Source organism: Echinops telfairi, unplaced genomic scaffold (assembly GCF_000313985.2).
Source record: "Echinops telfairi isolate 266 unplaced genomic scaffold, ASM31398v2 ScPeMD7_7469;HRSCAF=8507_0, whole genome shotgun sequence".
Taxonomy (NCBI): Eukaryota; Metazoa; Chordata; class Mammalia; order Afrosoricida; family Tenrecidae; genus Echinops; species Echinops telfairi.
The window spans coordinates 37292325-37308351 of NW_022111372.1; the positions used below are offsets into that span (position 1 = coordinate 37292325).

Sequence of the window (16027 nt, forward strand, 5' to 3'; positions counted from 1 at the left end):
GCATGGTGCACCTGTGTCTGCACTGCTTTGTATGCAGACACATACACATGCACACATAGGCACGCACACTGTGCATGGTGCACCCGTGTCTGCACTGCTTTGTATGCAGCCACATACACACGCACACTGTGCATGGTGCACCCGTGTCTGCACTGCTTTGTATGCAGACACATACACATGCACACATACACGCACACTGTGCATGGTGCACCGTGTCTGCACTGTTGGTGTGTGGTGAGCATGTCTGCCAGGCCTTAAAGCACAGGCTGTCTGATGGCCGCAGATCTCACTCGAAGCACTTCTGCTTCTAGCTGCCCCTGAACCCCAAAGGTGCTTCTGTGACTGAGAGCCCCTGTCTCCTCAGCCCTCAGCATGGCTGACATTTATGCAGGTGGCTCGGCTTTCCTTAATAACTCGAGCCGACACCAACAGTGCAGACATGGGGGCACCATACACCATGCGTGTCGGTGAGAAGGGATTGGCTTGTTCACCAGCCCTCTTGGCGAAGAGGCCCCGGCTCTTCTCTAGTAGCAGTCGGTTTGCCACAGAAAGGGGACCTGTGTATCACTCACCTTGCTCCTTTGGGGAAACACTTTGCGTGTGTGCTTGTCAGAGTGGCAGGTCAGACAGAAACTTGCTGGAGACCTGTCTGGCCCCACCTTCTCTCAGGCTGCCTGTCTCTTGGGGACAGCTTCTAAAGTACTCCCCAAAAGGAAGTGAACCCCAGTTCTGTTGCTCTCTCCACGCACACTTCAGGTGGAGAAGGCCCAGCTTGGAGGCAGGGGATGGACCTGCGCTCTCACCAAGCGAATGGCTGGCCCCAGGGAGTCTCTTGAACTGTGGCAGTGGCTAGGTGAACAGAGGCCCACCTTTGGGCCTGCTGCCTGAGCCTTCGGGAGTGTTGTTGATTTGTTTTGTTTTTTTGTGTGACTGTCTTGGATTGCTCAAGACTGATCTGGCAGTTGGAAGAAGGATTTGGGGCTCCTGGGATGTTTGAAGGAATTTTTTGCCATCTCTTCTAGCATTTGTGTGCTATTGGAGCATCTTGAAGAAACTGGGTGCTAAAAATGAGCCAATACCAAGGGCTCAAGTAGTAAGAACATGTTTTGAGAATGATGATGGAAACATAGGTACAAATGTGCTTGACACAATGGATGGATGGATTGTGATAGAGCTGTAAGAGCCCTCAATAAAATGATTTAAAAAGAAGAAGAAGAAAAGAAACTGGGTGCTCCTGTGGTCATGGGTGGTGACTGGTCCACTAGATTTAAAAATGGATTTCGGTCCCTGAATGAACCACGGTCCTGTGAGTTACGGTGGTGCCCCCTGAAGTGTTTTCTTTGAGGGTGTCTGCGGGGGGAGCTTGAGTTGGCCCCGAATACTGTGGCAGACAAATAATAGGGAGGATGCAGCTACCTGCCATATTTGTGGGTGTTGATGCTAGCCAGCGACCAGTCCACTCCGGCTCCCCACAAGAAGGGACAGCAGGTCCTATCAGACAGGGTCCACCCCAGGAGTCATCAGAGCAATTTTTCTAACAGATAACTTATGATAAACATTTGTGGAGCCAGGTCTGGGAAGAATTGAATTGGAAAGGCCAAAGGGGAACCCAAAGATTCTGTGCAGGAGGCATCTGCGAACACCCCAATACCAGCTTCAAGAAGCACCCCTAGGCTGGTGGGATCGCAGAGAAGAGTTAGGAGGACGTAGAGAACCGAGAGGGGTGGGCTCTGGCTGCCTCGTGCCGTGTGCCGAGTTCTGTAGGAGTGTGTGACGGACTTCCTACGCATCATGGAGGAGCCACCAGTGGACTGGGCTCCTGCTAGGGGAAGCTGTCATCGTCGCTGCTAGGACGAGCCAAGAGGGGGCTGTGCTTGAAGAGCTGCTTGGAGAAGCACCACCGGAAACAGGCTTCTGGGAGGAGTCCGTACCCTCTCCCTCCCACAGCCCCCGAGGTCGCACTCCTTGGACAGTGGCCGGCAGGGAGCCAGATTCCAGCATCACAGAGCTGAGTGGAAGGGTGGGTTTGAGCTGACGCCTGCAGAAGGTTCTTCCTCTGGGACCCTGAGTTAGTTAATTGTGCCAGCCTGGCCGATAATCACATGTGGGGCTGGTTGAAAGGCAGAGGGATAAATGGGTGGTGAGCCTCGCCTTTCTAGTTCTCGGGTCTCTTGTTTTGTGATGGTTGTATCGGGTGCAGCTGCCTTAGCAGTTCCCTGCTTCAGCTTGCAAGATTGACTTCCTACAAGACATCCCCAAGGAGAAGCCGCATGGATCTATCCCGATGCAGCCCTGGGTGCTGGAGCAGCCGTGTGGAGACCCCTGCCAGTGCTGAGATGCTTACACGTTCACTGACTCAGCTTTTCTCCTGCAGTCGGCATTATTGCCTCTGTTTTGTGAGGTGGAGGACTTTGTGGACTGGTGTTGGGTATGGGTTAATGTTGGACTGGTGGGCTTGGGCAGCATTGGGTTGGGATGTTTTCGTGATGCACATTTTCTTTGCATAAAACTCTCTCTTATACGTGAGTTGCTGTGGATTTGTTTCTCCAAAGTACCCAGACTACCACAGACCCAGAGGCTGTCGTCTCTTGAAGCCCGGCCGCTGCGCGCCATCTTTTCTCCCAGCCTAGCTCTTGGTCTTGCACATGCAGTCTGGGTAGGTAGACTCGAGCTGATGCTCACGTGATGCTTACTAATAAGCCAATTTGGCTCCTGGAGTTTGAAACGGACATGCCAGCCTAGGGGCTTAGCGTTCTCTTCCATTTAAAAGCAGAAAATAGCAACTCCGCTCTCGGTCAACTTGCCAGTTCCAAAGGATTCATTATCCGCACACAGAGAAGCAGTGGAGCAGAATATTTTGGGAGGGTTTTCAAGATTTGTGTCATTGTGACTTCAGATCTGTTCCTTCCGAGTTTATTAGAATTTTAATCGGTGTATAGCAAGCCAAGAAGTCAGGTAAAGTGCATTTGCAAAATACCTGTTTAACATTTCTTTGATCTCTTTTAAGTAACACAAAGCTGGCTTGATTTTTTTTTTTCTTTTTTAAAGTCCTTCGGTGAATGTAAGTCCTAAGCATACGGTTCAGTGAATTCCCACAAAGGGAACATGCAGTACCGTGAATTCTCACGAGGGTAAGGATCAGCCACGTGAAGAAATCGACCACCAATGCCCAGAAGGCCCTGCTCTCCTACCCTGTTACCCTTCTCCTTCCCAGAGGCCACCACGCTCCCACTTGCCGACAGAGAGGAAATGTTGCCTCATTTTTAAACCTTCAGGTGGGACTTGAAGGTCGGTTGGTTGCTGTCCAGGTGACAGAATTATTCTGGGACACACGGGGCCTCATGCAATGGAGTCCCCGCAACAGGTGGACTTTGCCTTCCATCTGGCACAGCAGGACCCGGGGGCTGAGTTATCCTCCAGGGCTGAATTGACCCCAGTGAGGGGCGGTCCGTGTTGTTGCCTTAGTGTGTTAAAACCAACCCTTCACTGGCGGGCAATCTGGCTGAGAGCATGCCTGTGGACCCCAGGCTTGGGCAGGGGTCCTTCTGGTTTGTGTGCTGGGGCCTGGGCTGCTCCTTCACTGGGGTCAGGACTAAAACCAAGTCCTTGCAGCAAGGAGTAGCCATGATCTAGTACCACCGTCTTGACAGAGGCAAGCTTAGCCAGCTGCCTTGGGCTCTGTGGCTCTGCCCGGCTGGCTGCGTGCACTCCAGCTTCTTTTCTGACCCAAGGAGTTGAGGCCTGTCCCTGGGTTCGGCCACCCTATGGTAGTTACATACTGTGTGGCCAATTTGAGATGTAAGAGTGAAGGGGTGGCGTTTAGCATGTCAATGGGGTCGCAGCTTGACCTGATTTGGAGGCACTGAGGAGACAAATAGCTTGCTGGAGGTGTGACGCTTGCACACTCCCTGAGAGACATTCCTGTGGACAAGCCACGTGGAGCTACACTGGAGCTCTGGAGCTGAAGGAGGCAGGTGGAGACTTCTGCCAGCACTGAGATGCTTCCACTGCCACTGGATCCATAAGACTTTGCACCCACTGGCCTGTGATCTTCCTGCATTCACATCATTGCATGTGTTGCATTGAGTCTGAAGAGGACTTTATAGATTGGTATCGGACATATGGGCTAATATTGGACTTATGGACTTGATCTGGACTGGGCTGGGATGTTTTCTCAATATTCAATTGCTCTTGTATATAAAGCTTGTGAGTGTCTAAGAATTTGTTTCTCTAGTCTACCCAGACTGACACACACCCTGCTACTACTCTGTCACCCACCGCTGCCACGGTTGTAAGGGTGTTGCCGTCAACTCCAGGGTCTGTGTGGTATAAGTGCAGGGCAGGCTCTCACACACGGTTCTGTGTCTGTCTCTCACAGGTGCTGGGATTCGAAATCGATGCTGTAAACTCTGTGCAGTTTTCAAACCACACAGGTAATTCCTTGGCCAGCGCAGCCAGGCCATTGTTTTTAGTCCCGCGGCGAGGGACGAGTTTGTAAAGGCATAGGGGTGGTGACAGCACAACGTGGCGGGTATAGTTCAGGATAAGTGCCGTCACACTGTCAAGTAAGAATGTCAGAAACAACATCCTCAGTAGCCTATCAGAATGGTACCCTGGAGTCCTTGCTGTCTAAGAAACACATGGAGCCAAACACGGAGAGGAAGACCAGCTTGGGTGTTTGCCTGAACTTGGATGCTAAGTCCTCCTTGGGTGTGGAGGTCTTGGAGCAGAATTACGGGTCATAGTGCTTAGTAGGGCCCTATCATAAAAAGACCAAAAACTCACTGCCATCGAATTGATGTCAACTCATAAGGACCCTATAAGACAGGGTAGAACCGCCCCCTGTGTGGTTCCGAGACCGTAACTCCTTACGGGAATAGGAAGCCTCATCTTTCTCTCGAGAAGCAGATGGTACTTTCCAAACTACTGACCGTGAGGTTAGCAGCCCGACACCTAGCCCCCATGCCACGAGGGCTCCCAGGACCTGCAGAAAGGTTCTGGTGGCGCAGTAGTTAAAGGCCAGCCATTGGAGCCCATCCGGGGCTCTGCTGGAGTCAAGACCTGGTGACCTGCTCTCCTCCCCGAGACTTGTTCAAGCCACACTGCTTCACGAGGGGGACCACGGAGCAATCACCACACTGCCTCCATGCCTGGGAAGCCCTTTACTCAGAGAAGAGAGGTGCCCGGATCCCCTTCACCAGGGAGCCCGGCTCTCCCCGGCCACAGCATGTTGCCCAGGCAGGGCAGATGTCTCCCTGCCAGCAACAGAAGCGGACTTGACTGGTTGACTGGTTGCCGTGCATGTGACAGACAAAGTCACTATGCGCCCGGAACAGGAAGTGGTCTGTCTGATAAGAAGAAACTGGGTGAAAGGATTCCTAGCTTCCTCACCAGTGATTGCCCTGGACCCAGGCCTTTTCCTAGGCAGCCTTGACAGGAAGACATGGAAGCAGACCACTCCCCAAAAGGATCCTTTCCCAGCCTGATTGGGGCCTCCTCTGCTCCCCTTCCCTCCCCACACCCACGAAATGTCACGCGTGAGGGCCTTTGGAGAGTAGGTGTTTATTGTCTGTGGACATTGGTTATGCATTGGGCTGCTAACTGAAAGGTCAGCAGTTCAGAACCACCAGCTGCTCTGTGGGAGAAAGACGAGGCTGTCTGCTTCTGTAAAGAGTTGCAGTTGGGAGGGGTGGGAGGGAGGGGGAATACAAAGAGGAGCTGATACCAAGGGCTGAAGTAGAAAGCAAATGTTTTGAGAAGGATGATGGCAACACATGTACCAATATGCTTGACACAATGGATGGATGGATGGATTGTGATAAGAGCTGTAAGAGCACCCAACAAGAGTATTTAATTAAAAAAGAGTGACAGTATTGGAAACCTACAGGGGCAGTTTTACCCTGCCCTGTAGGGTTGCTATGAGTCCAAATGGACTCGATGCCAGTGAGTTTGGGGTGTTTGGGGGGACTGTGGGAAGGCAGGAGACTGGATTCGGGGCACCAGCAGGGCTGGACTCTGCCCTCCGGGGAGGACCTGGCCTGTGGCTGAGCTCCTGCTATCCAGCCTTTACTTGGCGACTTGCCCAGGGATTCTCCGGTCTCTTCTTCCATCCTAAGACACCATGCAGAATGGGTTGGGTTTAGAAGCTCCCTTTCCACCCAGTATGGCCCATTAATGTTAGCGTCACCTTCACAAGTACAGGAGGTAGAACTACTGCAGAACTTTTTTTTTTTTTTGGTGAGGGGGGCACAGTTCATTCCACCCCAGTCAGTGGTGACCCTCCAGTGGGTGGTGAATCCAGCCATCCTCCAGGGTCTGCATGTCCAGCTCAGAGCGGCTGTTGGAAGGAGTCTTCGTGGCATCAGGGACATGGGGACTGGCCTTCCAAGAGTAAAGCTCAGGGTGCTTGTGGAACAGCCCCTCTGGGTTTGAGTTGGTCCGTCACACCCAGTCCCCTGGGGAGCCTGCTGGCGGAGTGCTGACATGTCTGTCTACAGGGGCTGAGCCTGTTGGGGCCCAGAGTGCACACCCAGGCCTGGGGCATTCTGATCCACATCGGTCTCCGTCGGAATTTGATAGAGGCCAGGGAGCAAGGAATAAGTGGCTAGCCAGTAGAGCAGGCCTGTGATATGTGGATTTATACCCCCGAAGATGCACCCACGGCACATGGGTGTCCTGAGTGTGTCCCAGCTGACAGCCCCGCACACACACTAAAGGAGAGGTGGATCCATCTGTGCTGTGAGGGAGCACACCATCCTGGCTGCATCTCAGAAGGACCATGGACCCACTGGGCACTGTCGATGCCAGGGGAGTCATGAGCCCAGCAAGCCACAGACGATAGCCACTGTGTTCTTACTGTGGGCTGGGAGACTGGGGCATGGACAAGCAGAGACAGCTTGAGCTGGCCCTGTGCCCCAGCGGTCACCTTTGGGCACGCAGGATGTGTGGACGCCGAGTGACTGGAGTGTGAATGCATGGTGCCTACGTCCCCTGCTCTCCCCCAGGCTACGCCCACTGGAAGGGCCAAGTGCTGAACTCTGACGAGCTCCACGAGCTGTACGAAGGGCTCCAGCTGAACAAGGTGAACAAATACGACTACATGCTCACAGGTAAGGGCCCGCCCACATGCCTGTCAGGGAGGACAGTGTGTTAGTCTGGGTAGACCAGAGAAACAAATCCATGGGCACACATATGTGTATAAGAAAGAGATTTCTATACAAGAGCAATTGAACATTGAGAAAACATCCCAGCCCAGTCCAGTTCAAGTCCAGAAGTCCGATACCAATCTATAAAGTCCTCTTCAGACTCACAAAACAAATGCAATGACTCTGAATGTAGAAGATCACAGGCCGGTGGGTAGAGAGTCTTTGGATCCAGTGTCATTGGAAACATCTCAGCGCTGGCAGGGGTCTCTGCATGGCTTCTGCAGCACCCAGGGCTGCATCAGGGCGGGTCCATGTGTCTTATCAGCTGCTATGTCTCCCAGGGTGTGAGCAGAGAGTCTCCCACCTTCAAGGAGGAAATACTGGAATTCCCAGAATCCTTAGGGATAGGCTATGCCCACACAGAAGCCTCATTAGCTATGACCTGATTGACAGGCTAGACCCCCACCCCTACACGCTTAATCCTTAAATTGACAAATATAACTACCACAGACAGGAAGAGTTAACTCACATCCTGGTAGTCTCCTGGACTATGTGATGTCATGGCCACTCTTGGGGTAGGATCCATTGCCTGTTACTGGGACAGGTGGGGGATGGGGTGGGGGGGATGGGCTGGCTGCCCAGGGTGAGAGATTAAACAGGCTGGTCACTCACTGTACCTCTTGCATTGGCTTCCTTGGTAATCTCTTGGACCAGTTCCCACTCAGGGGGCCTAGGTGAGTCAGAGTGGAACTGTCTATCCCCAGGGTTTCACATGTCTACACCCTCTTCCGACCTCCTGCCTAGTCTCGATCCTCCAACCTTTTAGTCAGCAGCTGAGGGCCTCGTTGTCAGCGACATACAGAGCCCTCCTAAACCACCTGCATGACAGAAGTGGGCCTGATGTGCGCTGTAGTTACAGGTGGCCATGCTTATTGTTGAAAAAGAAAACCGTGCGGAAACTCTCCCATCCATAGCGTTTTCCTTTCATTGAACACCTAACGCTCCTGGGGCAGGTCCAGCCCTCCTGAGGGACTGCACCTGCACATGGGGAGGCTGTGGTCCAGCCCCCAGGCCCCTCAGGTTGGATGGGTGTGATGGGTGCTTTTCTCTCTCCTGCTGTGGTTAGCTGCTGCCAACCTCCCACTGTGTGTCATGGGTCTCCCCCTGTAGGGTACACCCGAGACGCGTCCTTCCTGGCTATGGTGGTGGACATCGTGCGGGAGCTGAAGCAGCAGAACCCCAGCCTCGTCTATGGTGGGTACTGGCCCCTTTCCTGGGGCTGTTGCCCACACCAGTGTAGTCCTGAGGTCCATGCCCCACCATTCTCCCCCACAGCCCCCCACACCCCAAGCCTCCCGTTGCTCTTTGTCTGACTCTGAAGCCAGCGTGACCCTTTGTGGGGATAGGAACGCCCCAATGTGCTTGCTCCTGACATGCACCGCCCCCACCCCTGGCTGTTGGGACCGGCGGCGTCCTTTCCGAAGCATCCCCGGGTCTGCTTTGGTTGCCCCTGAGAAGGAGCTGCAGCTCCAGCTCTATCCCTGAGGCCTCTCTCCTTCCAGGGAAGCAGGACTCTTAGACACATGTCCAAACTCCAAACTCACTGATGGCCACCAAGTTGATTCTGGCTCATAGTGACCCGATAGGACAGGGTAGAACTGTCCCTGTGAGTTTCCAAGGCTCACTCTTTGCAGGCGCAGAAAGCCCCATCTTCCTTCCTCTGAGGGGCTGGAACCGCCAACCTTGCAACTAGTAGCCCAATGTGTAACCATTACACCACCAGGGCTCCTCTCAGATACCACACGGGTATCTGAAAAGGGTATGTTGCTGTGCAGGCTGCGACTGATGCCTAGGAGCCAGCTTGGAGGGCTGGTGGCAGTCAGGCAGAGGATGGGCCTGCAGGGTATGTGTGTTGGGGTGGGGGTGGGGGTACACTCAGCATGCCTTGAGCACTCAGGAGAGATGTTCAGCAGATGATAAACTAAATAGCTCTTAATCATCTTGGGTCAATGAGGAGCGAAATGCCACAAACAAGATAAAGCCTGAGAAAGGGGAGGGGGCACCGAGCCCCTCAGGCTTTCAGTGGTGTGCCGATAAGCACGTGTCAAGGACACCACGCTGCTCTGCTGATGAAATGCCTTTGTGTCTCCGCAGTGTGTGACCCGGTGATGGGAGACAAGTGGAACGGCGAAGGGTCCATGGTGAGTGAGTTGTCCGTGCCTGCTTATGCATGGTGAGGGCGGCGGTTTCTGTTCCGGCCACACCCCAGGATCTGGCCTGACTGCAGGCTGAACGTAGATCCAACCAGTGTCATTGTTACCCGCTGATTTTTCAGAAGTACGGCAAGCCCTGCCCACTGCCCCTACCCCCATGGCTTTTCTTCCTAGTCTGTCTTCATCTGAAAGCTCAACCACTTCTTGTCGTGCCGGCAACGTGTGCAGGCCTCTGCAGACAGGCTGCGCATGAAACCACGCTGTGCGCAGACAGGAAGGGCATCGACCAGGAATTGAACCCCGCTGCTCTGCATAGAAGATTCCTACCACCGAATCTAACCAAACCAATCACCAGGGCTCAGGCTCCGACTCCTGGCAGGCCGTGGGTGTTGGAGTTGATCTGGGCGCCATCGGGTTCTCAGTGTCTGTGTGTCAGCTCACAGACCTGTCTTCTGAGCCAACCTTTTGGTGAGGGGCTACAGCACCCAGGAACCCTCTCAACCACCACTAGCCCCTCCTTCTCCCCGACAACTAGGGAGCTCTGCAGAGGCCCCGTGCAAAGAACTTGGCAAAGACCTCCTCCTTCGTGGGAGGAGCAGCACCTCCAGCAGGGTCTGAGAGTGGTTCCTAGAAAGGGCAGGCGGGAACTCATTAATGCTTGGTAGGCCAGACAGCTCTGCTGTTGCCTGTCCCCCAGGTTGCGTCCCTCACAGTAGTCAGAGCCAGTGCTGAGAGGAGCGGGCACAGCTGTGTTCAGGAAACTCCGAGGTTGTCTTTTTGTGAAGGCTGCGGCTGCCCTTAGCTCACACTCCCTCCCCCCGCAGCCTGGTCCTTCCTGCAATCCCCTCTGTTCTCTCTCTGCTGCCCCTGCAGGGAGCCCAGCAGACACTCTTGGGTTTGGATCCTGAAGGGCTGAGGTCATTATCCCTATACTGGGCCCCCAGAGGGGTGTGTGTCTGTTCTCTTGGAGTGGATTATCTTTCCGTTCCATTGCGGGTCAAGACCAGCATGAACACGGCCCCTTGGGGGCTGGCCCCATCCTGCCTGCACCTGACCTAGTGCCTCCCTTGCCTATGTCTGGGGCCTTGGGGACCCGTGCTGCCTCGGCTGCCAGCACCGCCTGGTACGAAGGTCAAACCCATGGGACAGAGCTGCAGTCATTAACTCGGGCTTAATCGCAGCTAGGAACTGGCCGAGCAGTTCCTAAAGCTGTGACAATTTCAGTGAATTTTGGCTTCTCTCTCTCTGTCTCTGATGAAAACATTTGCTGTTTCAACCTTTAAGACTCGTTCACAACCTTCCTAATGCCGCAACTCTTTAATATAGTTCTTCATGTGGTGGTGACCCCCCCAACCATAAAATTACTTTCGTTGCTACTTCGTCACTGTAATTTTGCTACCGTTATGAATCGGGCGACCCCTGTGATAGAGTCACTCAACCCCCAAAGGGGTCTCGACCCACAGGTTGAGAACCGCTGCTTTAGGCCATTTCAGGGTCTGCCTCTGTGTAAGCCTACCTGGTGACTAAAGAAAACGGCCATGTAGCACTGTTGAAGGACAGTTTAACAAAGCTTACTAGGTCAAGGGTGCATCCCGCCTGTTAACCAGAACCCGCGAGCATGGCTCCAGCTCCTCGTGTGCCCGGGGCGCCCGAGTGGGGAAAACAAGACATGGAGGTTTGTGTGTGCCTGGGAGCGCCTTGGAAGAAAGTCCTGGCTATTTGTTTCTGAGAAACCAGCCACTGGCAAGTCTATGGCGCACAGCCCTCGGACACCCATGGGGGCACCAGGCTCTGTGGCAACCCCCCAGCCCAGAGAAACCCCTCCTGTGGCCCTCGGACACCCATGGGGGCACGGCCTCTGTGGCAACCCCCAGCCCAGAGAAACCCCTCCTGTGGCCCCTTCCCTCCCTCCTTGCCCTCTTGACAGACTCTCCCTGCTCCATGACGGTGGACAACAAGGTCCTTCGGGCCCAGCCACTGGCAAGTCTATGGCGCACAGCCCTCGGACACCCATGGGGGCACCGGGCTCTGTGGCAACCCTCCAGCCCAGAGAAACCCCTCCTGTGGCCCTCGGACACCCATGGGGGCACCAGGCTCTGTGGCAACCCCCCAGCCCAGAGAAACCCCTCCTGTGGCCCCTTCCCTCCCTCCTTGCCCTCTTGACAGACTCTCCCTGCTCCATGACGGTGGACAACAAGGTCCTTCGGGCCCGCCCCTTACAGCACTTGGGGCTCCCAGCCCCATAGGAAGGTCTGGCCACAGGGATGCTTCCCAATACAGGGCACCTCTGAGCCCCCTTCTCCCACTTGGGACTGAATAGCTCCACCATTCCTTTCCAGTATGTTCCAGAAAATCTCCTTCCGGTTTACAAAGAGAAAGTGGTGCCTGTTGCGGACATTATAACTCCCAACCAGTTTGAGGCTGAGTAAGTATTTTCCCACTGCTGGATTCTGGGTTCCCGGGACCGCCCTTACCTCTGCTGGAGACAGAGGCTCATCTCCCCGGGGGCCTGCCCCGCTCTTCGTCTCTGCCGGAAGCAGTCGGTCCGGGCTGGATGTGATCTCCAGCAGTGTGTGCTGGAGAGCCCAGTCTCTAGGCTTGTGGTGATGGTGATAGTCCCACGAGGGGAATGGGCTGTCTGTGTGTGGATGAGGCCGGATTGAGGTTGGGCTTGTGTTGGGTTCAGTAAACAGCACCCCCTGAGTTCAGGCTGCTAGCTTCCTCAAATGAGAAAGCAGGCTGCCACCAGTTGCATGTCTGCTACATCAGCTTTAGAGACCTGCCCCAGCTGCCGGGCCCCCCTCAGTCACGTCTGTGGGCGTCAGCAGACATCCGCAGACAGTCTGGGCTGAGCTTGGATGATACGAGGCTGGGTTGGTGTGCGTCATGGCGGCCGGCAGAGGAAGCTAAGCTCGCTTGTGGGGTGGGTGGGAGTGGGGGCGGGAAGACCAGAAACAAACCCTCAGGTCTCAGGCGCTCGCTCGTGGGAGGACTTGGGGAGAAGACGTCTCATGTGGCCCCTACCTCTCCTCCATTCTCTGCCTTGCAGGTTGCTGAGCGGCAGAAAGATCCATAGTCAAGAAGAAGCGCTGGAGGTGAGGCTGGCCTGCGGAACAAGGGAGGGCTTGTGGACAGACGGCAGGCCCACCAGCCTCTGTACTGAGGCTCAGTATTGCTGGGACTGTGGCGATCGGGCTGTCTACTTGCTCACAATAAGAGCCTTAGCGGTGTCTGGGCACTTGGCATTGGCGGGTCCGGTTTAGCTGACTGGCTCCCACAACATGCACAGGCAATGCATGTCATCCCCCAGTGGACAGGAGAACAGTTACCCCCAAAGTCTGCAGTGACGGGCATGCCCAGCACCTGTGGCCAGAATGTCAGGGTGGCGCAGGAAGCCTGAGCTGTGGAAGGCCTAGCTCCGGCATGGCGTGTGTCCAGGGAGCTCCCAGCGCCTCCAAGTTGGCAACTTCCAGTTGGGCAACTCAAGACATCGATCGGTCCATTCCTTTCTCCCACAGAAAATGAACCAGTACAATCCTTTGTCTAGCGCAGTAGTTCTCAGCCTTCCCAATGCCGCGACTCTTTAATGCAGTTACTCATGTGGTGGTGACCCCATAACCATAAAATTGTTTTCGTTGCTAATTCATCACTGTAATTTTGCTACTGTTATGATTTGGGCGACTTCTGTGAAAGGGTCATTCAACCCCAAAAGGGGTCACGACCCACTGGTTGAGAACTGCTGGTCTAGTGGCTTTCAACTCAGAGAGACCCTATCAGACAGTGCAGTGACTGTCCCAGACAGACTGTGGCTCCAGGCAGAGAATCTGTCCTTCGGCAGGGCACAGGGAGGACCGGGCCCAGGGGACAGTTTTCTCTGCTGCTGCCATCATGGAAAGCCACTCCCTGTGCCTCTCTCACAGAGGGCACTTTGCCTGAAGGGGTACTTGGGTGCTAGTTGTGCCTGTTGCGGGGAGGCCTGCGGGCTGGACCAACAGCTCTCATCCCTAGGATGTGCCATGGGCATGGTGCATGAGCCAAGTTAACAATGTCGCTGACACAACAGGTGATGGACGTGCTGCACTCTATGGGCCCCGACACCGTGGTCATCACCAGTTCCGACCTGCCGTCCCCACGAGGGAGTGACTACCTGATTGCACTGGGCAGTCAGAGGACAAGTGAGTGTGTGTCTCTCCCTCCTCATCATCCAGCACAACCACTTGACCATGAAATCGGGGGCCGGCCATGGCCTCCTGGATCACATGTGTGGGCCCATCAGTCTGAGGGGTGCATGGTGTCCCACCCCACTCCACCACTGCCCACAAGACTGCCTTTCTTCCATGTGTGGTCTTTACCAAATATACCACAAGGGGGCGACTTTAAAGAACAAATTTATTTGCTCACAGATCTTGGAGCTAGAAGTTCGGATCAGTGTCTTAGTTTTGTTAATTCCGTCTGTGAGCCTGTCTCCTGGTGACTGTCATCGAACCTTGTCATGCCCAGCTTTGTGGATGGATTCTCAATGACATCTGTCTCTATCTCCCCATGGGCCTCCCCGTCTCCAGCCGCCCCATACCCCGCCCAAGCCCTACCCTACTCCAGCATGACCTCAGTTTGAGGATCCGTGTAGGAGAGGGTAGCAGATGGGGGCACCCTGGCAGGGTATGTCCTGGGCCCTGGATGCAGCTGCCCTGCCCCTGTGAGCGTGCAGGGAGGCGTGGGCCGAGCCAGAACCTTGGTTATCAGCATCCTGTTCCGTGTCCTTCAGAGCGGCCTGACGGCTCCGTGGCAACAGAGCGGATCCGGATGGAGATGCACAAGGTGGATGCTGTCTTTGTGGGCACGGGGGATCTCTTTGCTGCCATGCTCCTGGCCTGGACGCACAAGCACCCCAACAACCTCAAGGTCAGTGTGGCACGCCATTCCCCTTGGTCACCCAGCTGCCTTCTGTTGGGGACACTGATCAGGAAGTTCCAAAGGGGGTGGGAGAGCAAGACCACAGCAGCATCTGTCCCATGCTGGGAACAGGTGGGCAAGAGAGCCAGGGCTCCTGAGTCCCTGGTCTGGGATCAAGTTTGGCACAGGACCACTGTCTCCCCTCCACTCTCACACCTCACCTGTGAAGTTGGGTCACCTGGAAGGCATGAGCCAGGGGCGGGTCCCAACCTGTAAGAACTGAAATGTGAGCCACCCTGTCCATCTGAGGCCCCCTGGGCACCAGGGCAGGGAGGGTCTTGTTATTGCAAAGACACCACAGGGGCTGGGCTGCCTTGGAGGACCAGGGCGGGGGGTGGGGATGGGGTAAAGGCATTACTTGGGCAGGTGCATCCTTAGACTGTTGGATTGAACTCCTATGACAGTGGGGTGCCTCTCCTTCTTTTGGGCATTTCGCTGCCCATGAATGAGGTTGCATAGTCGGCGTACCTCATCTCAGGCTGGCGGCCTGTAAACCAATGGAGCAGGCTCCACTTGGGAGCACTCTGCTGTTGGGGCATCTGTCCCCCGCGTGGAATGTGCATAAGGCACATCGAGGGTGCCTTCTGAAGGCTTAGCCAGGACCTTCACTTCTGCCCTACAAGGCGACAGGGGAACATCTAGGGTCCTTTCTGATGTGCAGCCTGGGCCCCAGGATCTGTATCAACAAAACCTGAACAAGGCAGTTGGGGGCTCCTGGGGCCGCCTCAGTACCTCCCTGACAAGGAGGGACACAAGCTTCCCCGGTTTGCAGGTGGCCTGTGAGAAGACCGTGTCTGCCATGCACCACGTCTTGCAGAGAACCATCCAGTGCGCCAAAGGTACTGCCAAGGGGAAGGGGCTGGGCACCTCACTTCCTCCTCCCACAGGAAGTGGAACCAGGGAGGGAGGTGACCCAGGAAAGGGTGTGGGAAGGTCTCCTGCTGGACTGGGTCACCCTCTGCTGGCCACGGGGTGGGCTGGGTTAGGGGAACGGGAGGTCCCCTCTGAAACCAGACCCTGGGAGTGGTCTGGGTGGGAGGGCGGGCTCCTGGCCCATGCCCTGCCATCATGGCCTTGCGTGCTCCTGTAGCCCAGGCTGGGAAAGGACAGAAGCCCAGCCCGGCCCAGCTGGAGCTGAGGATGGTGCAGAGCAAAAGGGACATCGAGGACCCAGAGATCGTCGTGCAGGCTGCCGTGCTGTGAGGCCACGCGAGTGCACCGGCCAGCAGCGCACCAACCGTCTGTGTCTTCTTCATCGTCTTCGTCCCGTGAAAACGTAACGTCTGCCCTCGAGCTGGGCCTGGGATTTGACTGGATGCCTGTTGTTCTTCCCGGGGTTTCCGACCTTCCTCCGCTGTTCTGAATCGGGGAAACGTGTGGGCCACGCTTTGGAAAAATCATGAGGTGATCACAGGAGGTTGTCGTTTGTGGACTCAACTCTTCTCGTTCCTGAAGACGGCTCCTGGGTCCAGCTGGGTGCCTGGCTCCAGCCAGGGTGCGGGCAGGACAAGAGGGCGCCTTGTATGGCTGCGTGGCACCTAGGTCCTGAGTGGGTGGGCCCGGAGGCCCAAGTCTGGCCACCTCTGAGAATGAGCTTGGTTTTGATCGGTCCATCTAGGCATCAGATCAGGAACAATTATGTTCAATAGCTTCATGATCCTTCTAGTCCTTCCCTGTGCCCTGATACTCTTGTTTTTGTTTCTGGATTTGCAGCTC

The 16027-nt window shown here is 55.3% G+C and overlaps 1 protein-coding gene across 1 annotated transcript in view; it reads left to right on the forward strand.

Annotated features, from left to right (window-relative positions):
- The window catches only part of PDXK (pyridoxal kinase), a 25956-nt gene extending 10232 nt beyond the window's left edge, over positions 1-15724 (forward strand). Inside the window, exons 2-11 of the mRNA XM_004696902.2 lie at positions 4379-4433; positions 7005-7109; positions 8316-8399; positions 9300-9346; positions 11698-11783; positions 12408-12453; positions 13422-13533; positions 14124-14260; positions 15084-15150; positions 15402-15724. Coding sequence (XP_004696959.1) covers positions 4379-4433; positions 7005-7109; positions 8316-8399; positions 9300-9346; positions 11698-11783; positions 12408-12453; positions 13422-13533; positions 14124-14260; positions 15084-15150; positions 15402-15514 — 852 coding nt within the window. The 3' untranslated portion in view covers positions 15515-15724. The remainder of the gene's footprint in view (positions 1-4378; positions 4434-7004; positions 7110-8315; positions 8400-9299; positions 9347-11697; positions 11784-12407; positions 12454-13421; positions 13534-14123; positions 14261-15083; positions 15151-15401) is intronic.
- Positions 15725-16027: the final 303 nt, after the last annotated feature.